Source organism: Hippocampus bargibanti, linkage group LG14, assembly GCF_051943395.1.
Source record: "Hippocampus bargibanti isolate YZ-2025 linkage group LG14, ASM5194339v1, whole genome shotgun sequence".
Classification (NCBI taxonomy): domain Eukaryota; kingdom Metazoa; phylum Chordata; class Actinopteri; order Syngnathiformes; family Syngnathidae; genus Hippocampus; species Hippocampus bargibanti.
Genome location: NC_142747.1, coordinates 20815123 through 20842477, shown reverse-complemented (window position 1 = coordinate 20842477; position 27355 = coordinate 20815123). Strand labels below are relative to the sequence as shown.

General features: G+C 40.4%; 3 protein-coding genes across 6 annotated transcripts; all 3 read right to left on the bottom strand.

Annotated features, from left to right (window-relative positions):
• Positions 1–773: 773 nt before the first annotated feature.
• tekt1 (tektin 1) lies at positions 774–6462 on the bottom strand. The gene is made up of 8 exons (XM_089013074.1): positions 6412–6462; positions 4619–4801; positions 4374–4539; positions 3734–3856; positions 3496–3642; positions 2730–2955; positions 1625–1821; positions 774–1110 (listed from the first exon to the last, which is right to left on the bottom strand). Exons 2-8 carry the CDS (start codon positions 4782–4784, stop codon positions 951–953), a joined length of 1185 nt encoding a protein of 394 aa, XP_088869200.1. The 5' UTR covers positions 4785–4801; positions 6412–6462; the 3' UTR covers positions 774–950.
• Positions 6463–7019: 557 nt separating this feature from the next.
• On the bottom strand, positions 7020–15034 carry inpp5ka (inositol polyphosphate-5-phosphatase Ka). 3 transcript variants are annotated; one of them, XM_089013072.1, is made up of 13 exons: positions 14941–15034; positions 14548–14647; positions 13311–13415; positions 12725–12833; positions 12117–12233; positions 11822–11997; positions 11178–11289; positions 10949–11058; positions 10044–10266; positions 8833–8970; positions 8001–8084; positions 7802–7906; positions 7020–7411 (listed from the first exon to the last, which is right to left on the bottom strand). In XM_089013072.1, the coding sequence occupies exons 2-13, from the start codon at positions 14607–14609 to the stop codon at positions 7316–7318; spliced, it is 1437 nt and encodes a 478-aa protein (XP_088869198.1). In that variant the 5' UTR covers positions 14610–14647; positions 14941–15034; the 3' UTR covers positions 7020–7315. The 3 variants fall into 3 exon arrangements, with proteins under 3 accessions (XP_088869198.1, XP_088869199.1, XP_088869197.1); XM_089013071.1 differs by having other exon boundaries at positions 7021–7411; positions 10044–10269; XM_089013073.1 differs by lacking the exon at positions 14941–15034 and having other exon boundaries at positions 10044–10269; positions 12725–12826; positions 14548–14582.
• A 1539-nt stretch (positions 15035–16573) lies between these two features.
• LOC148888822 (phosphatidylinositol transfer protein alpha isoform-like) lies at positions 16574–26495 on the bottom strand. 2 transcript variants are annotated; one of them, XM_089013078.1, is made up of 12 exons: positions 26266–26495; positions 24679–24709; positions 22340–22485; positions 21768–21859; positions 20966–20973; positions 20558–20632; positions 20224–20301; positions 20013–20090; positions 19818–19928; positions 19326–19448; positions 18661–18711; positions 16574–18563 (listed from the first exon to the last, which is right to left on the bottom strand). In XM_089013078.1, exons 1-11 carry the CDS (start codon positions 26280–26282, stop codon positions 18667–18669), a joined length of 804 nt encoding a protein of 267 aa, XP_088869204.1. In that variant the 5' UTR covers positions 26283–26495; the 3' UTR covers positions 16574–18563; positions 18661–18666. The 2 variants fall into 2 exon arrangements, with proteins under 2 accessions (XP_088869204.1, XP_088869201.1); XM_089013075.1 differs by lacking the exons at positions 20966–20973; positions 24679–24709; positions 26266–26495 and having other exon boundaries at positions 22340–22389.
• Positions 26496–27355: the final 860 nt, after the last annotated feature.

The following is a 27355-nucleotide window of genomic DNA, read 5'->3' as shown; positions in this document are numbered from 1 at the left end:
AGGCGTTTTTAGCCGAAAAAAACTACCATGTATAGTAAGGCATTTTTAGCCGAAAATAACGACCATTTATAGTAAGTCGTTTTTAGACGAAAAAACGTCCATGTATAGTAAGGAATATTTAGCCGAAAAAAATGACCATGTATAGTAAGGCATTTTTAGACGAAAAAATGACCATGTATAGTAAGGCATTTTTAGCCGAAAATAGCGTCGTGTGTAGTAAGGCATTTTTGTCCAAAAAAAACGTCCATGTATAGTAAGGCGGTTTTAGCCCAAAAAAGACGACGATGTATAGTAAGGTTTTTTTTAGCCCAGAAAACGACCATGTATCGTCAGGCTTTTTTAGCCGGGAATAAAGACCATGGACAGTAAGGCGTTTTTAGCTGAAAAAACGTCCATGACCAAAATATAGTTTTGATACTACCACACTGTACAAAGCTAACAATGACAAACTCCCACTTTATTGTGAGGCAACGTCACTCGAAAAAACAATTACGACTCAAATTGTCATCCGTTTAAATCGAAATTGTTTCATTGCTGGAAATACATGTACCGTTCGTCGCTTTTGTTGGACAACGGCGCTCTCTGGTGGTGGTAGCGAAAACAACCGAGTCAACTCGTTTCATGGCTGGAAATACCGCATACCTGTCAACCTCCACAACTACATGCCCTGAAAAACTGTCGTATTTTCCCTTCCAAAATACAAAATAATCGTACACCATATTTGTTTTTTTCAAACGTGTTTATTTATGTACATGTTATATTGTACATGTGTTTCGTGATATCATTCTGTACATATTCATAATAAATGATGAAATTACCTGATGACTGATGCAATGGGAAATGCCTACGCGGCCGACGCTTACGCGCAGTAGCATCAAATCGCTAGCTTCGTTTGCAACGAGAAAAAAAAAACGATACCGAGATAGAGGCTCGCGATATAGAACTTTGGACTAGAAGTTGTGTATGACGATGGGCTTCCTGAGTTGGCTGCAGATGACCTCATCGACGTAAAGGAGTCCGGCCTTGATCTCAATGTTGAGTTTGAGCTCCAGTTGGCAACGGACCAGACCTCGTTGCTGCTCTTCGGACTGTTCCACCGTTTCATGCAACCTGACGACGGATGAAATTAGGAAGGAGTTACAAATAAAGCGATCGGGGAACATCGTGGTAATACAGGGCTAGCATATTTAAAGGACAACCGACACCATTTTTTTGTTTCATAACTGACATCAGAAAAACATTTGATAGCATCTAAAATGGCCAAAACACGCAGGCTGAATGAGTTCAAGTGTCAAAACTGCCAGAAAATGAGCTCGGAACTATCATGTATCGAAAGCATCATGATTTTATTTAGTGAAAAAAAAAAATAGCGACATTTAAAAAAAATCTATTGTTTGGTTATTATGTTTTTTAATGATTATTAATTCTAGCTATATGGGTAGCTAGCTGGCTATCTATTAGCTATATAGCTAGACATAGCTATAACATATAACATAGCTAGCTAGCTATTTGAGTCAGGAAACATATTAGCGATGTATTCGCTAGCTGATGGCTGGGAGTATATCCAAGGGTGACATGCACGGCCCGCCGTGGCATTTAAGTGATGTGGTGTGATGACACGTACTTGGTGATTTGCGAGGCGAGCTGTCCGACCTCGGTGAGAAGCTGCGATTGCGCTGGATCATGGCATTGCTCCTTTGGAGGTCTGTGCTGACGCAAGTCCAACCTTGCCCGAGCCAAACTCAGGAAATGTTCATTCTCGGTGACCGCCACCAGGAGATCGGCTCGGTTTTTCTGCTGACTGGAAAACTCCGATAGAACCTAGCACCCCAACAACAGGGCGGTCAAAACGAAATATTGGTTGGAAGGATTTGTTTTACAGTCATAATAAGAGTAATACATTTGATTTCAAAGCGCCTTTCAAAACTCTCAAGGTCACAGGATAAGTTTTTCTGTGGTGAGTAGCGACAGCCACAGGCGCCAGCGTTCACTCAATCCGGAAGTAACTCAAATATGTAGATAGAAAGCTAGATAGCTAGCTAATAGCTAGACAGATAGCTATTCAGCTAATCGATTACTAGCTAAATACCCAGCTCTAATAGCTAGAGCTCGAAAGCTAGCTAGATTGCTAATAGATAGCTAGTGAGATATTTAATAATAATAATAATAATAATAATAATAATAATAATAATAATAATAATTTTATTTTAAGCGCCTTTCAAAGCTCTCAAGGACACTTTACAGTCACGGCATAGGTACTATAATAAATAGAATACAATCACAAATAGAATAAAATCAAATAAAATACAGTTAGAAATAGAAACAAGAAGAGAGCTACACATAAAATGCTAACAGATAGCTATCCATATAGCCAGCTAATTTTATTTTATCTATTTTTTTTTGTATGTTATTGTTATGTCATAATCATTTGTCCATACAAAGGAAACAAGTAACTAATATGTGGCCTGCCCAAATAGAATTTTCACACGCTTGGTTTTGAGAATCTATTTGCTGTCTATTAGCTAGCTGGCTAGATAGCTATTAGAGCTGGATATTTAGCTAGCAATCGATTAGCTGGATAGCTATCTGTCTAGCTAGCTAGCTTTCTATCTATTTGAGTTATTCCGGGTTGAGTGAAAGCTGGTACGTGTGGCTACCGCTGCTCACCCACAGAAAAAAACTTATCCTGTGACTGTAAAGTGACCTTAAACGAAAACATGAAACCTTGCCTTGGTGAGTTGGTCCTCCATTCGGCTTTTGACGGTCTTGAGCTGCTTGATATTGAATTGAAAGGCTGCTGATGTCACCTGGAATTGCTTTTTCATATCAGAGGCAGTTTGGGCCAGCAGAGATTCCACTAGGGCCTTCAGGGACACTGAGTTTTTCTTCTGCTGCTCCGCCTTCGCGATGTTGAAATCGGAGTGGTTACCCCACTGTATCGGTGTCACCGATGAACTGAAAGAGGAAGACATTCGATTTCAACTTGTCAAGGGAATTTAGATGTACAGGTAACGTCCGACTTACGACCAGTTCGACTTACGACCAGCTCGACTTACGACCACCCGTACTTATGACCACGACTTCCAGACCCTATTTTTAAAATTTTAATTCTATGCCTGGCACCGCAACGTGTTAGCAGGCCGGCAACGCGTACGACAATTTTGGCCAGCCAGCTAGCATCTCACGCTCGCACAGCAATCGACCGCGTGATGGCACGAGAGAGGGGGAGTTAGCAAGTCATTTAGCCTCCGAGTCTCTATTCAACATTTTGAATGGATTTCAACTTACGACCATTTTAACTTATGACCGTTTGGTCGGAACGGAACTCCGTCGTAAGTCGGATGTTACCTGTACACATATATAATATCAGCCTGCGTGTTTTGGCTATTTTAGATGCTATAAAACGTTTTTCTGATGTCAGTTAGGAAACACAAAAATGGTGTCGCTTGTCCTTTAATGCCGCTAACCCCCCAAAAAAACAAGATGGCCGATCACCTGGAAGTAACTGCCTTGCCATTTAAAGTTTGCTCCGTTTTGTTGAGGGAATGTGGGGTCATTGAAGCGCAGGACGAATCTAAGTTTTGCGCCTCGTATTTCTCCTTGAGATCCTGTTCAAGTTGGAATTTCGCCGATTGATTTAGTCTGGAGGGGGGAGCATAAAAAAATAGATGGTATCATTTCCTGAATAAAAAAATGGACTGACAGCTATGTTATCATCCAACTCCTGCCTTACCGGATTTGTTCAGTGATCTGCTTGACGACGCGCTCCATGAGAGCCATGACTCCTTTGGTCAGCTCAGCTTCCCTGAACAACTCCATGAATACTTCATCGTTCACCTTCTCGGGGGGCTTGTTTCTGCATTCCACAGTTCAAAAAAGAGCTAGAAGTACTTGCTATACTTCATATCATTCACTTTTGACATGTACTAGCACTATTTGTATCCATTTGCTATCTAGCACATGTAGCTGGCTATTTATTAGCTATATGGCTATCAAGCTAGCTATGAAGCTGGCTATTTATTAGCTATATGGCTGTCTAGCTAGTTAGCTAACTGTCCAGCAGGCTATCTATTAGCTATATGTTAGCTAGCTGGCTATTATTATTATTATTATTATTTTTTTTATTATTATTATTCAGCAGTGAGTGACCATGGACTGTACTGTGTGTGTGTACTAGTTTTATCTGCTCATTCATCGAACCCTTCTTCCAATGACTGTACCTACTAAGTGCAGACTAGACTGAGGGGTGGACCTCTGTGGCGGAGGATCCACCAAACCCCTGAGACCGCCTCACCGAATCCCTCGGGTTCGATCCAACCCAGGTTAAGAACCACTGGTGTACACAGACGTGATGTGATGTGGGTTAGATTCACCTTTCTTCTATACAGAGAAGAGTGACTTGGAGAGGTTCCTTGCAGGACTCTGCGGCTTTGGTCACTCTGTTCTGTAGTGCGATAAGTTGCTCTGTCTCCAAAATGTTTTCCTCCAACTTCAGCTCCAGTTCCTTCTTGACAAAGTCAATGTCCTGGACGCGTTGATCTGTACAGCAGCAATCAGTGCCTCATAAAGCAAGCGTAACAGTTTGTCCGTGTGACTCCTGTGACTGTGAAGTGCTTACCAAGCCTCTCGGTGTCATCATCCTCCAGGCGCTTGCAAGATTTGCTACAATCCTCGATCAATCTGGTGCATTCTCCTCGGAAGAGCTTGGAGTGGTTCCGTATGACATTAATATTCTCCAAAGTTGATCCATCGATCAGGTGGATATTCTTTCCTCGGGTAGACATCTTGAAAGAGCGTGTCACTAATTATATCAATAACAACAAATCAGTGTTAGTCAGTGTCCGGTTGGTCACTTGCCGGAATGAAGTGAGCAATTGATTCCTTCTTGTAATTTAGCGCATATTCACAATAGTCTTGGAAAATTGAAATGGTATTGATCCTGGTTAATAGTTTCAGCTAACAATAACATTCCTATTTCAATATTGCGTGAATTTGCTATCTATTTGCTGTCTATTAGCTGTCGAGCTGGCTATCTAGCTATTTGACTGCTATCTAGTTGGCTATCTAGCTGGCTACCTAGCTAGCTATCTAGTATGACATGCTTTTATGGGTCGAATAAAACGATGTGGCGGGTCTTGACTGTAACATAAGTGCCTTATACAGATTCAGAAACATTTTCTAGGTACGCTACAGTTCGCTAAATTCCACCGCCATTGTTTCTGTGCAGTGAACCGAGCGCACTCTGTACTCGCAGTCGTATATCATTGCATTTTTGTGAAGTACTTAACGGTTTTTGGTGGGATTTTCCAAGCTATGCTAAGCTATGCTTTCCAAGCTAAGTTTCCCTCCATGCTGGTTCTTGAAATTTCCCAATACGACAACGAGAAACGGGTGGAAAAAATGGATTGAAGTTTACGCACTTTTTGCTAACATTACAGTTTATAAAGGTGAATAAGTTGTATTTTTATAACTCATACAAGTGGTAGAAGATATATTTTTCTCCATAACAACCAAGTTTCAATAAAAAAAAAAAGCATTAGCGTATATATTTTTAGAGTTCGCAATTTTCTTTCCTAGTATTCGGTGACAGCCATTTTGGATTTCTGACGAAAATCTGCCTACATTCGATCGTTGATATTTGCTCATTTATGTTTTGAATCTTTTCTTGGGTTTTCTGCTCTTGTTTATAATTTCAAAATCTTTCCAATGGTACCTTACTCGTTAAGATCTGCCCAAAAATAAGAAAGCTATGACTATACAGTTCCATTTTGGCTCGTTAAGATCTGCCCAAAAATAAGAAAGCTATGATCGTTTAAACTGTAATAAGAACTCGGTCACAGATTTTCATTGTTTTAACTGTGTAATTACAGACAGAAAATCCAATCATAGTTCGAAAATTAAAAATTCCATTATTTCCTTATTATTTGTCATAGAACAATAATCTATACTTCATTTGAAAGCTATTTAAATGAAATGAAAAATTTAGTATGGTATTGGAAAAAGTGTGATGAATTATTATTGACATTTTTTGTCACATCGCTACATTTTCGTCGTCTTTCTCGCTTGCTGATCACTCGATAATGGTGTGTTGCAGTGCCCCATGTAAACCAGACATGACTAAGATACTCGAGGACTTTATCATGAATATATTTGCAAATACGCCCATTTATATTCTTTCTTCTCACACTTGTGGCTACGAAGACATAAAAAAATAATGCGTTAATGGCGATTTACTTGAAACGCTGGACACATTTTGTCCGATTTACAAGGTTACCTCAACCTCAACGCAACTTTTGTTTTCGGCTAAAAGCTAAGCTTCGCTGTTTGTTTGCTCGATTTTTAAGACTAACTGCGAGTTTTAAAAATGTTATTGTTACATATAATAGAACATAATTTAGTTATAATTCATACCTTGGCCCCTCTTGGTTGCAGGGAAAGAAATTACGCGTACGCCTTCGCCGAAGCCGCTGAAATGAATGTGGTTACTATGGCAACCGATAACAAACGTCAAAAGACATTTGTAATAAGACTTTTCAATCTTTCTTTTTTAATTTACATTATATTTATAAGCGCCTTTATAGCAAGGAGACTTTACAGTCAAATGATAAGAATTTTCTCTGCGGGTGAGCAGTGGCAGCCAATGATGCATGCACAACAAAATAGTCGATATCCAATAAGAGAAAACACAAAAGATGGTGACATTGGTATTATTATTATATTATTATGATTATTAACTGTATTTTCAAAGATTGAAATGTTTGGTCTTTGTTGGATAGCACATTATTAATAATAATACATATTTCAATGCGAGAGATACAACAAAACACAAGTTTGGCTGTCTGGGTTTGAGCAAGCAATAAAATGCATTCATATTTTTTTAACTATATAAAAAATGTCTTAATTACAGTGTAAGACCATGAAAAACACCATTTTGGTCAAATAGTCATCTGAGTGATACATGATAAAAGGTACGAAATAAGACATATTTGACCTTTTTCGAACCAACTTATATTATTCTTAAAAAAACATATGTGCAATATCCTTTTTTTAACCAGCAGTTGAATTCATCTTAACCTATTTACGCCAAGCATTAACGTATTTGTATAAACAGTTGTATATACATTTATAAATAGGATAGTCCGGTGTGCCTTATATGTGGAAAAAGTATGAAAATACAGCATTCATTGGGGGTGCGCCTTATACACTGGAAAATGCGTTACTTTTTTTAAAAAAAAAAAAAGCTTATTTGATACAAAATGTATTGAAAGTATCTTCAAAGTGTATTTGTTGGGATGTGGTCAACCAGATTGATGAGTCAGTCGTGAATGTTCTCAGCTGCAACGATTCGATCGAGAATATTGATCTTGTCGTGCAGTAAGCCCTCCTCCATGGCCACTTTGGATTGATGGACCTGCGAAAGAAAGAGAGAGAGAGAGAGAGAGAGAGAGAGAAACTTATTATAACGGGAACCCTGCCGCACACCAAATATACATTCACTCAACCCGGAAGTACCTCAAATAGAAAGAAAGCTAGCTAACTAGCCAATAGACAGCTAATGGCTAGATAGATAGATAGCAAGCCAGCTAGATAGCCAATCAATAGATAGCAGGCCAGGGAGCTAGATAGCAAATATATATAGCAAATAGCTAGCTAGCATCAAAAAAGGAACTTCAGCTCTTGTCTTTTGCGAAGTCCGTACAAGCGTCACTGGAAGAAGGCTGAACCTCCGTGCGAAAGATCTTGCGCTACTTTGAAACACACAAACTATACATAATAGGCATGTCGGTGGCATCGCACTCACCCTGAACGGTTCACTGATTCCAATCATACATTGCAGTGTATTACAGTAGTACGCCAGCAGGCACTCTCCTCCTCGCACTGGAATCTCCTCTTTACTCACATACACCTAAAAAAACAACAGCCCGCGCCCCCCAACAATGACCACATGCAACTATTTGTATCAAAATGGCCATTTAATTCCATTCGCTGGTATTTCCCACCTTGATGACGTCTTCATGGATGAACACTTGATCATCTTTAACCCAAGCGTATGTGATGTAATCCGACACGCTGGTAAACCCAACCTGCATTTCACCATTGCAAAATCAAGATGCGGTTCAAGTGAAAGACGGTACAGTGATAACCCAGTTTACCAACTTAATTGGTTCCCAGAAAGTGTGTGTAAGACGAAAAGTGTGTATTACAAACATTAAATTTCCATAAGAAACCATTAAAATTAGAATAATCCGTTCCAAGGTCCCCATAAAACATAATTGTCTCCTCTAAATAAGCCTTAGAACAAAATATACCTTATATTATATATAATAAATGTGCTATTGTATTGTCATTAAAGAAATAAACTGTACCGTATAATAAAGTCATTTTATTGACCTCTGTGATGGTCTTTGATTGTTTGATCGAATGGAATGGCAAAAGGTGGGAGGGAGAGTCACATTCCATAAGGACTGCAGGAAGGAGGGTAGCATATCTTTCAGAGGCTTATTCCCAGGGAACACTAGCCTGTGGTGGGGTCTTTTTCTGTCCCATAATAGCAAAAGTACTCTATTCGATAACAAACCACGCCTGCACTCAAAGAAAGTGGGTGTGGAAAACTAGCCTGGCAGCTACAATGGCGCTGTTCGGCCGTGTGGTTTGGTGTTCTTCCGCTGAAAACTAGTCCGCCAGCCATTGTGGCGCTCCGTGTGTTTCCCGAAAACTAGTTTGTACGCTAAGATTATATTCTCGCAAATTTAATGTTCGTAAGGTGAAAAGTTGGTTAGCTAAAGCGTTAGTAAGCCGAGGTATCACTGTATAATCGTTTGAAAAGCTAACCTTATACAATCCAATCCAGTCCCACGTACTGGAAGGGAACGGCTGCAGGACTCTGTAAAGCAACGTGGCGTCCATGTCGGAGCTCCATTCACCTTCGGCCTGCAGGTGCACCAGTGGAGTCGTGTACATCTTCTTCAGCTGAAGGAGCAACGTGAAAAGGCGATACTTAGTGGCATAGCAGCACTGTTTTTGATTGGGAGGAATGTCGGTGACATTTGACTATCGTCGCTGGACAGCTCTGGGGCCATTGTGCTTTTTTGCAGCTGTTAGTGGGCAGCATTTTCACGGTCCCGCTTTGTTCAGTGAGAAGGCCAGTAAAAATGGACCTGTCGCAGCTTGGAATTGAAGCGGATTTAAGTGGGACGAACGCAAGTTAAATATCCAGAACACAGTTGATTCGATCCTGTAGATGCTCCACCCAATTTTAGGACTTCGGTGAATATAAGCTAACGACTAGCAAAACCGCAATCTCATATCTCCCTCCGTGCACTGTTATATTAAAGGACAACAGACACCATTTTTTTGTTTCCTAACTGACATCAGAAAAACGTTTTATAGCATCTAAAATACCCAAAACACGCAGGCTGATATTTCTAGTCAAATGCAAAACACCAATAAAAATGAGTTAAAGTGTCCCAAAACTGCCACAAAATGAGCTCGGAACTGGGCAGTCTCAGAAGGTCCCACCCCCTTGTTTGTGACGTCACGCCAGGACGTCTTGCCTTGCTCTAGAATCAAAACAATGGCTTCAGATTGGGAGAAGATGCTTTCTTGTTATTCGTCCAGTTATGAATATGATTCAAATAGTTCTGAAGCGGAAAGCATAAATGTTTGCAATCGATTAAAGAAGTCCTTCCGTATCAAGTCGAGCCGTCAATGACAGCAATGTAGCGTACCAGCCCAAGCTCCGTTGGAAATGGGCTGATTTGTCTGCTAGGAATTTGTGTCAACTACTATGAAATAGTAGTGTCGCTTTCTCGGTCAGGGGCGTTCCCTCTGTGACGTCACATCAGGTATCGTCACCAACTCGAAAACGAGACTTCCTGAATATTCAGCGCGAGTCTTAAAAGGTAAAATATAGCTATGTGCGGTGGAATCTTTGTCAAATACGCTCAGTAGAAGTCATTTTACAAATTATGGACGCAACTTGTCTGGAGGTGTCGGTTGTCCTTTAAAGTTCGGTGGATTGACAGCATTGTAAGGGAAGTTACCTTCAGTGTAAAAATACCCATGACAGGTTTGTGGTCACTTGCGTTGTACTCCATGTCGCTAGTGTACAAATCTTGTCTGATATCCAACGGGTATTCTTCAGCTTCCAATGGCGCTTTGACGTTGTGTCCATCTGGTGCGTCGCCGTGTTTATCTTGGATTGAAGCCGCCACAGATCGGAGCCGCCACAGAATCCGGTCCGTCCAAGCGGGTTTGCGCTTCTTACTGCTGATACGTAGCGGACAAAGAAACAGAGTACAGAAAACAAGACCTGGTGATGAAGATACTCTTCATTTCTACTAGAACATTCCACTTTTAAGATGAATGAAAGACCCACAACGGAATCATGTTAATGCTGTCAAGGAAGAAAAGTTCTGTCGCTCATTCACACATAAGAAGGTTTTATTTTGGCGGGTCCTGTGAGTTACTACTACTACTACGCACTCTGGTGTGTAACTGGCAACATATTGTTTTACTGGAAGACCACTAAACTGTCCTGCCTGTTGCTAAACATTGTTGGCATGCTGTAGATAAATAGTGTCAAAGTCAAGGCCCAGGGGCCAAATCTGGTCCGCCACCTCATTTTATTCGGCCCGCAAAAGCAAATCTAGCATGCTTAAAGGACAACCGACACCATTTTTTGGTTTCCTAACTGACATCAGAAAAACGTTTGATAGCATCTAAAATAGCCAAAACACGCAGGCTGATATTTTGAGTCAAATGCAAAACACCAATAAAAATGACTTCAAGTGTCCCAAAATGACTTCAAAATGACCCCGTAAATGGCAAGTAGAGCCTGCGAAGGTGACAAAGAGGAGCAGATCATATCGCCACATTAGTATTGTAGGATTACAAATGCAGGACATATTTTTAATTTTATGATTAAAAATGACTTTTTGTCTTCTACCTGCTGTCGTACGTGTCGGTGTTGACGTCAAACTTGTACGTGGGCTGAAAGTCCAGGGGCCCTTCCTCAAATTCTTGCAGAAATTTCTCTTTTGCCTTCATCGCGATCAGCTGAAAGGATCAATCATACAAAACATTCCGTCACGTACCAAAAACTCAGATTTAGGCTCAACTAACAAAGTAAGCGTTAGTTAGTCGGGTGGAAATTTGCATAAATTGATTTATCCAACCTGGTCTTTGTTCCACAGCAACTTGTAGTTTTGATTGCTGATGCACGTTTGAACAAAGTCCAATCCGTGATCCTGGATTCGAAAGTTGAGATCGCCCAACCAGAAGACGAGCCTTGAAGGTAAAAGGCAGCGGAATAAGAGACAAAAAGAACATTTCAGGGCACACAAGAAGAAATGCTCAAATCAAATCAATCTTGTGTTCTTCCATCACGGTTTGGTTCGGTGCCAAAAAAAATCATTGGCACACTGCAAGAATCAAAACAAGGGTGCGGAAAATCTTACTGGACCCTCCGCACCCTGCCCACCACCTTTTCCAGTGATGTTTTATAGGGAATAGCTTGATAACATGGACAGGGAAAAGGGGGGAAAATCCATGTATTCCAATGTAATCCAATGTATTTTAAAGTCAGGCACAAGTATAAGCAAAAAGCCTGCAAAGCCTTCTCTGCAGGCCTAAAAATATCTGAATCATGGACTGATGTTAAAATGGCACCATTTGAAATTTGGGTTCAGACTTTAGCAAGTACGATGGAATTTCCCAAGTTTGATTTAGCTTTCGCGGGCCGAATAAAATGTGGTAGCGGGCCAGGTTTGGCCCTCGGGCCTTGACTTGGACACCGGTAGTTTTTCGGAGGTTTACTCACCTGTGATCCAGAATTTTGCCAGCCTTTTCGCAGTTGAAATTCTGTGTGTTCAAAATGTGCTCAAATTCCACCACTCGCTCGTTAGCGCGTTGCATATGTGCAAGCAGGTGGCAATTGAGGAAACACATCATGTGACCATAGAGAGAAAGACGAATGGACACGCCTCCTTTGTTACCCTTGGGACACACACACACACAACAAAACGCTGAAGGAACCTTCTCATCCACTTCTAGCTTAGGATGTTTTTTTATTGTCATTTTTTGCATTTATATTTACAACGCTGATAACACTTTACCCAATATCCGAAGATGCCGGTGCGCGTGTATGTGGTCTGGACGTCACGAATGAACGGGAGATGCTCCAGTTTGGAGAAAAGCAGCAACAGCAGGCCTTGCATTCTGATCGAGGACACCTAAAATAATAAAAAATAATAATAAGTTTCATTTCTAAGTGTCTTTCAAAACTCTCAAGGTCACTTTACAGTCAGACGATAAGTTTTTCTGTGGGTAAGCAGCGGCAGCCACACGTGCCAGCGTCCACTCAACCCCGAAGTAACTTAAATAGATAGAAAGCTAGCTTACTAGCTAATGGATCACAAATAAATAGCTAATAGATCGCCAGATAGCCAACAGCTAGCCAGCTAGCTTGGTAGCTAATGGATCGCAAATAAATAGCCAATATATAGCCAGATAGTCCAGAGCTAGCCAGCTAGACAGCTTTCAGCCAGTCAGCTAATAGCTAGCTTGTTAGCTAATGGATAGCAAATAAATAGTGAATACATAGCCGGATAGCCAACAGCTAGCCAGCTTACAGCCAGCCAGCGAGACAGCTTGAATATAAACATCCAGTCGCTGTAGCACAGAAGTCCACAAAAACTATGAGTACAGCGTTTTTTTTGTGTACCTTCACGTATTGTCTTGGTGCCAAGGCGGTGATCAGCACAGAAGTCCAAGGGTCACCCGCTACAACATCTGACATGAATCGCAAGGGGCCGGAGAACACCTCCTGCAGGCTTACATCAACATGAATCATTGTGCGCATCCTCACACTCACAATCAAAAGCATCTTTAGTGTATCAGCAATTTGGGAATGGCAGTAAATTACTTAGAAAAATACGTAAACTGCATTTATACTTGACATATTTCAGACAGAGACTTCAGCAGTACATCGATGTATATTTCTTATTTGGGTGTCCGATCAAGCGCTGGCCATGGCCTCCGGCCATGTTTCTTCCCTCCCACAAGGGGGCAGCATGTCCCTTTTTTCCAAGTTAGTGCTCTGTTCCTGCTTCAGGTGTTGTGAAAGCACTATATAAACCAATATCTATGTATTGCATTGTATTTTGGACAGCCACCCTCATTTCAAGCTCATATAACTCCAGACCCATATCATTTAGGAATTAACATTTTTTTGCTCCAATTTAAAGTGGACATTTAGTGCCTCGTGTAGAAACTGATGGAATCCATTTCCATTCACGATGCCATCTTACCCAATGACGTAGAGGTCTGCATCCACTGGAGAATGGAAATGGAGAAGTGAGCTCAGGTCATCTGGGGGGTCAGCTGTCGCTACATTCCATGTCACAATGTGCAGCCTGAGGGGGGAAAAAGATTACTTCAAAGGAAGTGTGTCAATTTCAGCGTGGCAAGGAAAGAAAAGAATTCAGTGAACAATCGATAAAAATGACGACTCTAGCAGACTGCTCCTAACACATACTCACCAGTAAATATTAGCTATCTGTTAGCTATCTGGCTAGCTAGCTGGCTATCTAAGCGAATAGCTAGCTATCTTAGTTTTTTTTTATATATATTTTTAATTTTTATTATTATTATTATTATTATATATATATATATTATTATTATTATTATTATAAATGCAGTCTAGTGATGCTTTTCCATCAAAATACTAAGTTACCTAAAATCATGGAGTCATGGATTGTTAATTCTAATGGGATGCATCCATTGCCTAATCCGAATGACACTTTGACATCTCTGAGACGAATAACCGTAAGCATTGATTAGCTTGGCGATAATATTGGTGTGGATGTGAGCAGTGTCAGCTGTTTTCTTGGAAGAGCGCCACCAGAAAAATTCTGAAAGCAAGCATTGTGCACTATTTTGTATTTTGTCAACAGCATTCAGACATTTTTGTGCCTTTTGTAGAGTCAAATAAGCAAACAAAGGGCCACTGGTTCATGTGCCTTAAAAGCCTCCATTGTTTGCCCGTTTAATCTCATTCGTGACTCCTTCAGATTTAGAAGTGTTTGTCAACATTTAAAGTTCAACTCCCATTCAGTGTTTGAAATAACGTCTGCCCAGATTATTTTCAAATCGAACGTGTGTTTTATTCAATAAAGCAAAAGCTACAAGCAAACCGCTACAAGCCACGTGGACTCCTCTTTCTAAGCGCCTTTCAAAACTCTCAAGTACACTTTACAGTCACGGTATAGTCCGTGTATCGAGTGTATAGAGTATAGAGTAGCGTATAGTTCGTTTAGCAATTTGCATACTTAGCACGGCAGCCAATGAGAAGCCTGTTTCGTGCTTGGGACTATACCGTGACTGTAAAGTGTACTTGAGAGTTTTGAAAGGTGTACAGGTGACGGCTGAAGAAACCTTTTCATCGATGGATGAAACCATCCTGTACCACTGAGAGCTTACACAGACGAGGGATCACTGTACATCTTACTTCTAGCACAAATGAAAATAGGAAGAGTTTTTTTTTACCTAAATTTGTCTCTTTCGTCGTCTCCTCTTGGCAAACCCCGATTCCACTCCATCGATGTCATATCTGAAAGTTACCTTTTGAAGCTCAGCATTACAGCAACTGGAAAAGAAAAACATAAAACAGCACCACACAATTCAAATAGGTTCGATGTAGAATTTATACAATAGGCAATATTGCATATGATTTACGGATAATAAACGAATACGATGATAATGATTTAATGTTAAAGATGTAAACATAGCGTTCGGAAAAAAAACAGAGAAGGCTACATGCATCAAACGGTTTCACCGCATTTCAGTTCACGATCAAAAGCAACGAGAGCAAGCTTTGGGAAGATAATTCAGGTCATTTTAACATTCGATGATGACAAAAAAACAATCTTAACATAATACCTGAGGATGTCTTGAAGCGTTTGTTTTCATAGTAAGCCATCAAGTACGTATTGACAGTACAAGCACTTCTACTCGAGTTCAATGGGACCTCCCCTATTGCGGAAGAAGTTTCATTACCTTCAAAATAAAAGTATGTGAGTAGTGAAACTTCGGCGGCCAATTTCTTTGTTTTTACGATGCACGTGATCTGGCGGTGAGCACGACAGCTTTACAGTGCAAAGGTTGTGAGTTCGAATCCTGTTTCTGCCTCCCTTTGTGGAGTTTGCATGTTCTCGTGGGTTTTCTCCGGGTGCTCCGATTATCTCCCACAATTCAAAAACATGCACGGCAGGGCTGATTGAAAGACTCTAAATGTCTACTGCGGTCAAGCCAGCCTCCACTACGCGAAATTGAAGTGAAGAGAGCCGCCACATCGGTTGACAACACTGTGCATTACGGTAGTCTGCCGCCAGCGAGCGGAGTAGGCCGCCTTCGAAATAAAAGCGTATATAATAAGTGCATGCACTGCAGTGGTTTGGATTGAAATAAACAAATGTAAAATAAGCGGTTTCTGGGCTGCCGAGTAACGATGAAGTTCACTCAAGATGAATAACAACTCTCATAACAGTGCCAACAAGCGTTCTCAAGTGGTTACGAGAATACATTAGTTGAGACGCTTTCATTTTGAAAGTGGCCAAGGAAGATCGCCAGCGACAGATTACCGTAATGCAGTCTTGAAAATATCAATGGTGGCCCACTGAAAGGACAACCGACACCATTTTTTTTTTGTTTCCTAACTGTCAGAAAAACGTTTTATAGCATCTAAAATACCAAAAACATGCAGGCTGATATGTTTATTCAAATGCAAAACACAAATAAAAATGACTTCAAGTGTCCCAAAACTACTTCGGAAATGGCGTTTCAGAAGGTCCCGCCCCCTTTTCGTGACGTCTCGTCACGACGTCCTGCCTTGTTCTAGAAACAAAACAATGGCTTCAGATTGGGAGAAGATGCTTTCTTGTTACTCATCCAGTTATGAAGATGATTCAAATAGTTCTGGAGAGGAAAGCATAAATGTTTGCCATCGATTCAAGAAGTCCTTCCGTCTCATTTTGAGGCGTCAGGACTCCAATGCAGCGTCCCAGAAAATGCACAAGATGGCGCACAATCTCCGTTGGAAATGGGCTTATTTGTCGGCTGGGAGTTTGTGTCAACTAGTATCAAATAGTAGTTTTGGTGCAACACACAACGATTCACCATGGCGTTATTTATGCGTTTTCCTTCTAATTTCGCCATCAACACGGATCAATATGATGTTTTCAGACCAAACATGGAGGCGTCGGTTGTGCATCAGCAGCAAGAGATATTTACGATAAATTAAGCAAGGGAGCATTTGTGGTAGGTACATCCTTAATTCAAAAAAAATCCTTAATACTTTGCAACTTTTTTTTTTTTTTTTTGCGATTAGTCGTCTTATTGTGTTTTAAATTGTGAAAAATGGGGCAGGCAACTTTATGGCCGGGCAGGCAACTTTTCAGAGTTGTCTGCCGTGGTGTCCGCTAACTGTTTCTCATGAGTTTCAGACACTGCCATATGCAAGATGCGTTCCTTGAAATGTCCATGTAAGGTTCAATCACCGACAGGAGCCATCAAGTAAACCTAATCCACAAAAAAATATATTTTCTTTGTACAAAATATCATGTGGTCATTTTCCCGACAAGTTTTTCTTGAGCAAGTGAAGCGAAAGAAGATGAAAAGGAATGACAAGTGTGTGTACATTTGACAGACAGTGATACCTTGGCTTACGAACTAAATTGGTTCCCAGACAGAGTGTGTAAGGCGAAAAGTGTGTATCCCAAAAATTAATTTCCCATAGGAAACCATTAAAATGAGAATAATCCGTTCCCAGGTCCCCATAAAACATACTTTTCTAGTAAATAAGCCTTAAAAGTACACAAAATAGACCTTATTTTATGTATAATAAATGTGCTATGGTATTATAATTAAATAAACTGTATTGTATCATAACGTTGTTTTATTTAACTTTGTGATGGTTGTTGATGGCTTGATGGAACGGAGTGGCCGCTTTCATCAGCATTAAACACTTGATGAGGAACATAACCTTCTTCCACCATCTTGAGGAATGATCCCATTGTCTGCAATAATTTTACCTAGTTCCTCATCAATTGTGTTCAATTTAGCTGGGTTGATAGCTTTTTGCATCAAGTGTACAGATGGCTTGTGCGGGTTATTTGTGGAGCCTGATTGATGGGATATTTTAACCTTCCAGTCTACACTCTGCTTTTGAACTACAACAGTTGAAACGAGTCGAAATTGCACTGTTTTCTATCCATTTTGTCACTCTCTCTCTGTCGTCTGCCTGTCTCTTTAATGTTTAACCACCCCCCCCCCCTCACTGCTGCATTCTTGACCAATCATGTGGCTTTAACTGAAGACTGGGGGCGGCGAATAGAGGACAAAAACAGTCGGCCACCATTTCCTTGTTCGGAGAACGGGCTCGTTTGCAAACGACACATCACTCATTGTGACAGCTATGTGTGTATCCAGAAAAATAGTTTGTATGCCAAGGTAAAATTTTCTAAATGTAACGTTCGTAAACCAGAAAGTTGGTAAGCCAAGGGGTTTCGTAAACCGAGGTATCACTGTACATACACTGGGAGACACCCAAAAATGGATTACATGAAATCTGATACCATTTTATCCAACGGACAAGAATATGTTATGAAATCTTTACAAACTCGAGTGATTATGACATTAGCACCTGCAATAAAACTAAAATAAAATAAAAGTTCCAGTGTACAAAACATCAGTTAGCTCACCAAGCCATGACATCAACATTTTCCTCCACCTCTAAAATGATCCTAAGAAAATGGAAATACAGTATTTAATATCAAGGAGTTTTAAAAGAACCTATAAACTGGGGGTGCTGATACAGCGCTGGCCATGGCTTCTGGCAATGTTTGTTTTCTTTTCCACAAGGGGGCAGCATTTCCCTTTTTTTCCATGTTTGCGCTTTGTTCCAGCTTCAGCTGTTGTTAAAGCACGATGTAAACCCATATGTATGTAGTATTACATTGTATTCTTCTGCCCCCATTTCAAGCTCAGATAACCCCAGACCCGTATAATTTAGGAATTAACTGTTTTTCTCATGAAAGAAGATAGTCTAAAGTTTCTAACGCTGTACAGAATGTTTATGTAGTCCTAAAACTCAATCGTCTGTGGGTCCTGGAATTCAAGTGACAGTGACAAAAACCGAAAAGTCAATATTCTGTGGGTACTAGAATTCAAATGGCAATAACCCTGGCACTGCAGTGGAGACATTTTTGCACATCGTCTGGCAATGAATGAGTTAGAAGAGGAAAAAAAAAGTTCGCCAACTTTTGGAGACGATACAACAATAAAATAGGAAGGTATCAATCGATCGGAATTCAGACATGACTAATCGCTGACAGGATAACTGCTGTATGTTGCTTTATGGCGGTAAAGTAATCTAGTAGCCCCCCCCCCCAACAAAAAAACAGCTTTAGAATGTATGATAATCTGCTTCTATAAAGGAAGTGTAGCCTTCTCGGATCAGAAAGTGGAGTGAGTGCTTGATCCAACGTTTTCATGAAGATCGGCATCTGAAAAGCACATATTTGATTAGTAGTAGTCCATACATTTCAATGTGAAATATATGGATGTTTTTCGTAGACAACCCGGATGTAGAAAATGGCTTACCGCCTTTCATTCATCAATGGACATGCCTTGAGGTTCACCATTTAGCCTCATCTGTGGAAGAGGCAGATTGTCATCATGCATCAAAAAACTCAAACACTTTTCGAGGAGGTTCCAGAGGACAAAACATGCCTTCATTCCTCCCACATTCCAAAAACGTGCATGGCAGGCTTTCTATCTATTTGAGTTATTAGCTAGCTAGCTTTATATCGATTTGAGTTATTATACAGCTAGCTAGCGGTCTATCTATTTGAGTTATTAGCTAGCTAGCTTTATATCGATTTGCGTTATTAGCCTGCTCGCTAGCTTTTTGTCGATTTGAGTTATTAGCTAGCTAGCTTTATATCGATCTGAGTTATTATACAGCTAGCTAGCGGTCTATCTATTTGAGTTATTCTCTACCTTGCTAGCTTTTTTCCTATTTGAGTTCTTTCCGGGTTGAGCGAACACTGGCGCGTGTGGCTGCCGCTGCTCGCTCACTGAAAAACTTGTCCTGTGACTGTAAAGTGATCTTGAGAGTTTTGAAAGTCACTTAGAAATCAAATGTATTATTATTATTATTCGTGTTCTCCTCAAGTTTAGTTAGCCAAAGAGCTTTACGATGGCTAGCTAAATTGCTAATGCTTTCGATGCTAACATGACCAGTCAGTAAACAAGTGTTCAGTCACCTCATCCAACTCTTTTTTGGTCTCTTCCTCCATTTTACGGATGTCATCCATGGAAAGATCAATCCATTTGTCAATTGAGCAGAAGAGCTGTCTGTGAAAGTGGGTGAAAATGCGTCTCTCCGCCTGCACAAAAAAAGTACAGCGATACCTCAGTTTACGAACGCTTTGGCTCACAAACTTTTCGAACATTAAATTTGCGAGAATATAATCTTGGGATACCAACTAGTTTTTGGCAGACGAACAAAACCACACAGCACCACGGTGGCTGGTGAACTAGTTTTCCACACCCACTTTGAGTGCAGACGTGGTTTGCTATCAAGTGGAGTACTTTTGCTATTATGGGACCGAAAAAGACCCCGCCACAGGCTAGTGTTACGCCAAAGAGGACACAAAAAAATGACGGTTGAGCACCGAAAAACACAAATGAGGTGTGCGTTTGTTTTACTTATGGCTTTTAATAACAATAATACTTTCCATACAGGGTTGACAAACCTTTAGAATGAGGTTTTCCACCATTGACTGCAGACCTCTCCACTGAAAGTCGATGGACACGAGTTTGTAGGCGCACATATGTGGACAGTTGGGGTCGTTGAGAATATCTTTCTGCAATCACCAAAAATTATGATTGACACATTTAAAAGTGTTTTTTTTTTTTTTTTTTTTGGGGGGGGGGGTAAAAATGTCCACCTTCCATTCGGGTCCCAGAGGCCCCCTTCCAGTTTTTGTCGACTTAAATATCGCAGGATCTTGATCTTCTTTGTACTCCTGAACAGAGTATTGATGCACACGTGTCATGGCATATGATATGCAGGATATGCCAAGCAAAGCAATAAATACATCATTTTCGCTCCACATGAAATCTGTGTCGCCCCAAGTTGATTTTTTTTTCCTTTCTTACCTTGTCACCGATGGATTTTCGGTCAGCGATGTCGATGTGTATAACCTGATTGTCATCCCATTTCTCCAGTCCGTGTACCTGTGATGTGGCATTTCAAATTAAACCATACTGTGGCTGTTGTTTTGCATAATACATGGACATACAAATACATTCACATATTGTATTATAGGGGTGTCAAAACTTTTGCAAAAGGGCTCAGATTTAGTGCGTTAAAAATGTACGGGGCGAGTAACCCTGGCGGATTTTCTTTACATGTGTCGCCATTTTAGAAAATTGGGGAGGGCTCAATCAATCAATGACTCAAATACTAATTGGCTGCTCCTGATAAACTTACATTGTTGCTTTCTCCCATGTCCGGCTTGTGCCAAGTCTCAACCTTAATTTCAAATTTGGACTTCATGTATGTGTTCTGGAAATAAAAGACATATAGCATAATATCAGTCATATTCCAACGCACTCTATGAATTTGTACAGTTTAACCCAAGCGTCCCGAGATCGGCTAGTAGCGTTATGACATTTGGTTTTGTCCACAAACAGCACTGGTTTTGATTCGGAAGGAATTTGGGTGCCGTTTGACGCTCATCGTTGGACACATCGACTTTACTTCCATCCCTTTGCTGCTGTGAAATGTCAATTTCTACACTGCAAGACTAAGAAAGGCTAATCCAATCCAATCTGTCGCCATGTTCTCATCAAAATGTCTTTCATTCAAAGAACAAACCCGAATGAAGCCATTACTTACCGTGAGAACTTTATCAGGGTTGTCCACCAGAGAGAGATAAAATGCAGAGTAGAGACTTGAAGTTAATACATGTACAGTGATACCTCAGTTTATGAAACCCTTGGCTTACGAACTTTTAGGTTACAAACATTAAATTTATGAAGATTTTACCTTGGCATACAAACTATTTTTCGGGATACACACGGAGCTGCCACAATGAGTCACGTGTCGTAGAAAATGTCATAGAAAACAGTGACATTTCGACTCGTTTCAACTTTGATGGTTCAAAGGCAGAGTGCAGACTGCAAGGTTAAAATATCCCATCAATCAGGCTCCACAAACAACCCGCACAAGCCATCTGTACACTTGATGCACAAAGCCAAACAGAACACAATTGATGAGGAACAAGGTAAAATGATGGCAGAGAAAGCACCTACAAGGGATCATTCCTCAAGATGGTAAAAGAAGAAGGTTACGTTCCTCATCAAGTGTGTAATGCTGATGAAACCGGCCTCTCCATTCCATCAAGCCATCAACGACCATCACAAAGGTCAATAAAACCACTATTATACAATGCAGTTTATTTCTTTAATTATAATACCACAGCATATTTATGATACATAAAATAAGGTATATTTTGTGGAGTTTTAAGGCTCAGAAAATTAGAAAGTAGAAAATTGTTTTATGGGAACGGATTATTCTCATTTTAATGGTTTCCTATGGGAGATTAATTTTTGGGATAGACACTTTTTGCCTTACACATGCTGTCTGGGAACCAATTGAGTTCGTAAGTCAAGGTATCACTGTATTTGTTGGCACTCACTGGTTCTGCAGTAAGGATATGCATTCCAGGCCCTCTCGTGGACCTCAAGAGATCCCTTTGGAGCAAGCCGTCGCATGATGGATGGCACTTTACTGTCCAGAAAAAAATAGGATGATAATGAGTCCGTACGTACTACATATTCTACGGGGGTGACTGCTGACAGTAGTTGCAAGACCTGTTGTAAGCCCCTTTCAAAACTCTCAAGGTCACGTTACAGTCACAGGGTATGTTTTTTTTTTGTGGGTGAGCAGCGGCAGCCACACGCGCCAGCGTTCACTCAACCAGGAAGTAACTTGGCTCGAAAACTAGCTAACAGCGAGGCCTTCACTCAAACCGCAAGTAACTCAGATAGAAAGCTAGCTAGCTAATAGACAGCTAATTCGATAACTAAGAAACTCGGATAGAAAGCTAGCTAGCTAATAGATAGCGAACATTTTTTTTTTTGGATGAAAAGTATAAGGCGCAGGGTCATCTTTGGAAGAAAATCATAGCTTTTGGGGTGGGCCTTATACATGGATACTTGCAACTTGCCTGAGGGCAATAAATGTTCGGGTAGTGGCGTGCAACGTAACCTTTTGAGGTGGTAGATCTTGTGGGTAAATTGTCCCTTCTCCCCATTTTCTTCATAGGGCTCATTGACCACCACTTCCACACCTTCTCCTCCACCGGTCTCGTTCTTGCTAGCTTCTGCTACCGTATACAATTGCCCCACTTGATACTGCAAGAGAAGAGATTATCATTGACACTATGGAAGTCACATTTTCTTTTCAACGTTTGACTTCATATTCAATTTATACAGAGGTGTAACTTGTACATCATGGTTGTCCGAATCCTTGTCTCGTCAAAATTACGACTTCAATATGATTCAAATAGTTCCGAAGAGGAAAGCATAAATGTTTGCAATCGATTAAAGGAGTCCTCCCATATCAATTTGAGACGTCAATGACACCAATGTAGCGTCCCAGAAAATGCAGAAGATGGCGCCCAAGCTCCGTTGGAAATGGGCTGATTTGTCTGCTGTGAATTAGTGTCAACTAGTATCAAATAGTAGTCTTGGTGCAACACACAACAAATTCACCATCGCATTATTTGTGTTTTCCTTCTAATTTCGCCATCAACACGAAGTTTTCAGACCAAAAAAGTACACAAAATGCATTGTGTATCACTTTCTCGGTCAGGGGCGTTCCTGACGTCACGTCACATCAGGCATCATCATCAACTTAAAAACAAGACTTTACAGTCACAGGATGAGTTTTTCTGTGGGTGAGCAGCAGCAGCCACACGCGCCAGCGTTCACTCAACCCGCAATAATTCAAAAAGATAGAAAGCTAGCTAGCTTGCTAATAGAATGCTAGATAGCTAGATAATAGATACCTAGCTAACTAGATAGCTAATATGTTTCCTGACTCAAATAGCTAGCTAGTTATATTGCTAATAGCTAGCTCTCTAGCTAGCCAGATAGCCAATAGACAGAAAGCTAGCTAGCTAGCTAATAGACTGATATCTCATTTTGCCATCAAATTCAGGCCCGGTCTACTTATTCCTCGAAAAAGCAACGCCTTGAGCTATTTGGGAAAGGTGACTGGCTCCCGTTGATGATCAATCGTCGTCATTCCCCGCAAATAAAGAGGAGTTGTCTAAGCAAAAACATCGGAATGTCACGAAACGCGTGCAACCAGAATGTTTCCTTTACTCCATCAAAGACGTAATCCAAGCCTTTGTGAAATTTCGGTGCGACTGGTTTTTTTTCGGCAATTACCGAACAGGTTGATCTTGATAGGCTTGCTTGGTCTCAACATGTTGACCCAGTATGCTCTTCTTCGGTTACACTGATACCTTGGATTACGCACTTAATTGGTTCCCAGACACAGTGTCCAAGGCCAAAAGTGTGTATCCCAAAAATTGATCTCCCATAGGAAACCATTAAAATGAGAATAATCAGTTCCCAGGTCCCCAAAAAACATCATTTACTACTTTGTAATTTTCTAAGCCTTAAAACTACACACAATATTCCTTATTTTATGTAGAATAAATGTGGTATGGTGTTATAATTAAAGAAATAAACTGTACGGTATAATAAAGTGGTTTTATTGACCTTTGTGATGGTCGTTGATGGCTTGATGGAATGGAGTGGCCGCTTTCATCAGCATGAAGCACTCGATGAGGAACGTAGCCGTCTTCTTTCACCATCTCGAGGAATGATCCCTTGTAGGTGCTTTCTCTGCCATCATTTTACCTTGTTCCTCATCAATTGTGGTATGTTTAGCTGGGTTGATAGCTTTTTGCATGAAGTGTACAGATGGCTTGTGCGGGTTATTTGTGGAGCCTGATTGATAGGATATTTTAACCTTGCAGTCTAGACTCTACTTTTGAACTTTGACTCAGCGCCAGTCTTAAAACGTGAAATATAGCGATATGCGGTGGAATCTTTGTAAAATACACTCAATAGAAGTCATTTCAAGTGATTTTACAAATTATGGACACAACTTGTCTGGAGGTGTCGGTTGTCCTTAAAGGCCCACTTGCATTGATGAATTGTCTTCATCAAAATCTTTGAAAAAAATACAAATGAAAAATCCAAACAATGAAAAAGACATCAACTATTGTTCCAAACACTAACGTTGACTGTGATTTACATTCGACCTTGAAAAACTCTGCGACCAATCGTCAACGAGAAAAACATACAGGACAACACCCCATCACTTTGCACACCGTATGACTCATTTACGGAAAGAAAAAAAGGTTGGGACATTTTTTTTTACATCCTGAAATACTTCTTTGGGTGTTGAGTCCAGAAATATTGTTACTTTTATTACTCATATTTTTACAAACTATTTTTGCATCATAATTGACTGCAACAACATCAAACTAGGTCATCTTTGATCTATTAAGTATGTGAGAAAATAGTTACCTCATCCACTGACACAGGCAGGACGATTCGGCTAGAAGGAAGAAAAACAAAGCACAAACATCAGACATAATAATAATAATAATAATTATTATTATTATTATTATCCATTTCATTTCTAAGCACCTTTCAAAACTCTCAAGGTCACTTTACAGTCACGGGATGTGTTTTTCTGTGGGTGAGCAGCGGCAGCTATACGCGCCAGCGTTCACTCAACCCGGAAGTAACTCAGATAGATAGAAGCTAGCTAGCTAATAGATAGCCAAGACATACCTAGCTAGATAGCTAGTCAGTTAGATAGTGAATAGCTAGCCAGATAGCTAATAGATAGCAAATAGCTAGCAAATTCTAAAATATAGATATAGATTAGTGGCTGTCCTGAATGTTTATGTAGTCCTAAAACTCAATATTCTGCGGGTCCTGGAATTCAAGTGACATTGACAAAAACCCTGGCAATGGAGTGGACACATTTTTGGCACATCGTCTGGCAGTGAATTAGTTAATTTGGTCCATTTTTTCCTTGAAAAGTCTATCTTGAAAATGGCTTTAACAGTAAATCTGTAACCAAATCCATTTCTTTTCGGCTCGCTACCGGTAAACTGTGCTAGCTCTGGCCAGTATGCACTTATCACTCGCGATTCGTGATACTATGATTGGCTAGTGACTAGCCAATTTGGAATTATTTAATAAGAATTCATGGACAAAATATAATTCACATCAGTCCGTGATTCTGATATTTTTAGGCCAGCAGAGAAGGCTGAGCAGGCCCTGACGGCCAGCCACTGCCTAAGTGTAATAATTGAACGTGTCTGCCCTTTGGACTGCTGTCAGGTGACAGCTAACTGGACGCCAAGTCAACCAACAATGATTTTATCATGCAACTATGCAATTTACGCGACACAAAGCAAAAGCACCCCAGTATAATAATAATAATAATAATATAATAATAATACATGTCATTTCTAAGCGCCTTTCAAAACTGTCAAGGTCTCAAGGCGAAGGTACATCCAGCAAAGCTAAATCAAGCAAAGCTACATGGGGCAAGCTACACGGGGCGAGCTACAACCAGATAGCGACATCCAGCGAGCTGCATCGAGCTAAATCTAAAAAAATAAGGTACATTTGGTCGTAAATTGCTTCAGTGCGATATTTTTTATGGAAATTAGGTTTTAATTAAACACTGAATGCAGAAGTATTTACTGGATACTAAGCCTGTTCATAACGCAAAGTGTGTTTTGTGTGATTGTCTAAATTTGAGTCGATGGAATCAAAAATTAGCTTAGTAGTGAAGTTTTCTACTTCCGGTTTCGATTGCGTCGCTGTGTCACGTGGTCGAGGAACCGGCGGAAGTGTTCGGCTCTTCAACTTTGGCTCACTTGCTAACAACCATTTCATTTTAAAAGAGACCTTTTTCATTTTTTTAATTATCTTTTTTAAATTGGACTTGTTAAACGTATTGGAAAAATCCACAATATAAGCAAGCAAATGACTACATTTTGCGAAACGAGGAAAAAACAAATTTGGCGAACCCGAACTATTTCACATTAGACGTTTCCTGACAGATAAAATGACAACATAAAAATGACTCACAATTCTCGAATCAACATGTCGACGGCGTCTTTATCCGAACCAAAAGATGTCCTCTACTGTTAAAGCACCGAGCAACTTGTTCAAAGTGTGACGATTCACCGTCTGAACTTCCCCTGACACTGCTTTCTTTCGGGCAGGTTTGCAAAAAAAAAGAAATGACACGAAAGGGAGGAGCAGGAAAACACTTGCCACTCAGTTTCAGGTAACGACGTCGCCGTGTGCATTCACGTGTCCCGGCCGGAAAGAAAAAAAAGTCAAGATCTCTTGATGACACACACACACGCGCGCGCGCGCACACACACACACACACACACACACACACACACACACACACACACACACACACACACACACAGACTTACAAACGCACACAATTACACACACACACACGCGCGCGCACACACACAGACACACGCGCACTCGTGTTTTAGAGGTAGGAACTGAATTGGTGGTGTGTAACGTGAAAAGTGTGTATCCCAAAAATTAATTTCCCATAGGAAACCATTAAAATGAGAATAATATGTTCCCAGGTCCCCATAAAACCTTTTTTTGCCAAATAAGCCTTAAAACTACTCAAAATATACCTTGTTTCATGTACAATAAATGCGCGATGGTATTATCATTAAAGAAATAAACTGTACTGTATAATAAAGTCGTTTTATTCACCTTTGTGATGGTCATTGATGGGCTTGATACAATGGAGTGGTTGGTTTCATCAGCATGAAACACTTGATGAGGAACGTAGCCTTCTTCTTTCACCATCTTGAGGAATGATCCCATGTAGGTGCTTTCTCTGCCATAATTTTACCTTGTTCCTCATCAACTGTGTTCTGTTTAGCTGGGATGATAGCTTTTTGCATCAAGTGTACAGATGGCTTGTGCGGGTTATTTGTGGAGCCTGATTGATGGGATATTTTAACCTTGCAGTCTACACTCTGCCTTTGAACTAACAAGTCCAAAATTAACTGTTTTGTATCCATTTTCTCACTCTCTGTTGTCTGCCTGTCTCATTAATGTTTAAACCAGTGCTGCGTTCTTGACCAATCACGTGGCTTTAACCGACAACTCGGGGCGGGGAATAGAGGACCAA

Excerpts from the sequence above, each read along its gene's own strand:
- tekt1 (XM_089013074.1), bottom strand. The coding sequence starts at position 4,784 with ATGTCTACCCGAGGAAAGAATATCCACCTGATCGATGGATCAACTTTG. Across the intron at positions 2,956-3,495 it reads GGCAAGGCAGTTACTTCCAG|TTCATCGGTGACACCGATAC; the intron begins GTGATCGGCCAT and ends TTCCTCTTTCAG. Across the intron at positions 1,111-1,624 it reads CTCGCCTCGCAAATCACCAA|GTTGCATGAAACGGTGGAAC; the intron begins GTACGTGTCATC and ends ATCCGTCGTCAG.
- inpp5ka (XM_089013071.1), bottom strand. The coding sequence starts at position 14,609 with ATGACATCGATGGAGTGGAATCGGGGTTTGCCAAGAGGAGACGACGAA. Across the intron at positions 11,290-11,821 it reads GGCAAAATTCTGGATCACAG|GCTCGTCTTCTGGTTGGGCG; the intron begins GTGAGTAAACCT and ends TTTACCTTCAAG. Across the intron at positions 7,412-7,801 it reads GAATCAGTGAACCGTTCAGG|GTCCATCAATCCAAAGTGGC; the intron begins GTGAGTGCGATG and ends TTTCTTTCGCAG.
- LOC148888822 (XM_089013078.1), bottom strand. Across the intron at positions 22,486-24,678 it reads TGCCTGTGTCAGTGGATGAG|TATCAAGTGGGGCAATTGTA; the intron begins GTAACTATTTTC and ends CTTCTCTTGCAG. Across the intron at positions 20,302-20,557 it reads ACATGGGAGAAAGCAACAAT|GTACACGGACTGGAGAAATG; the intron begins GTAAGTTTATCA and ends GCCACATCACAG.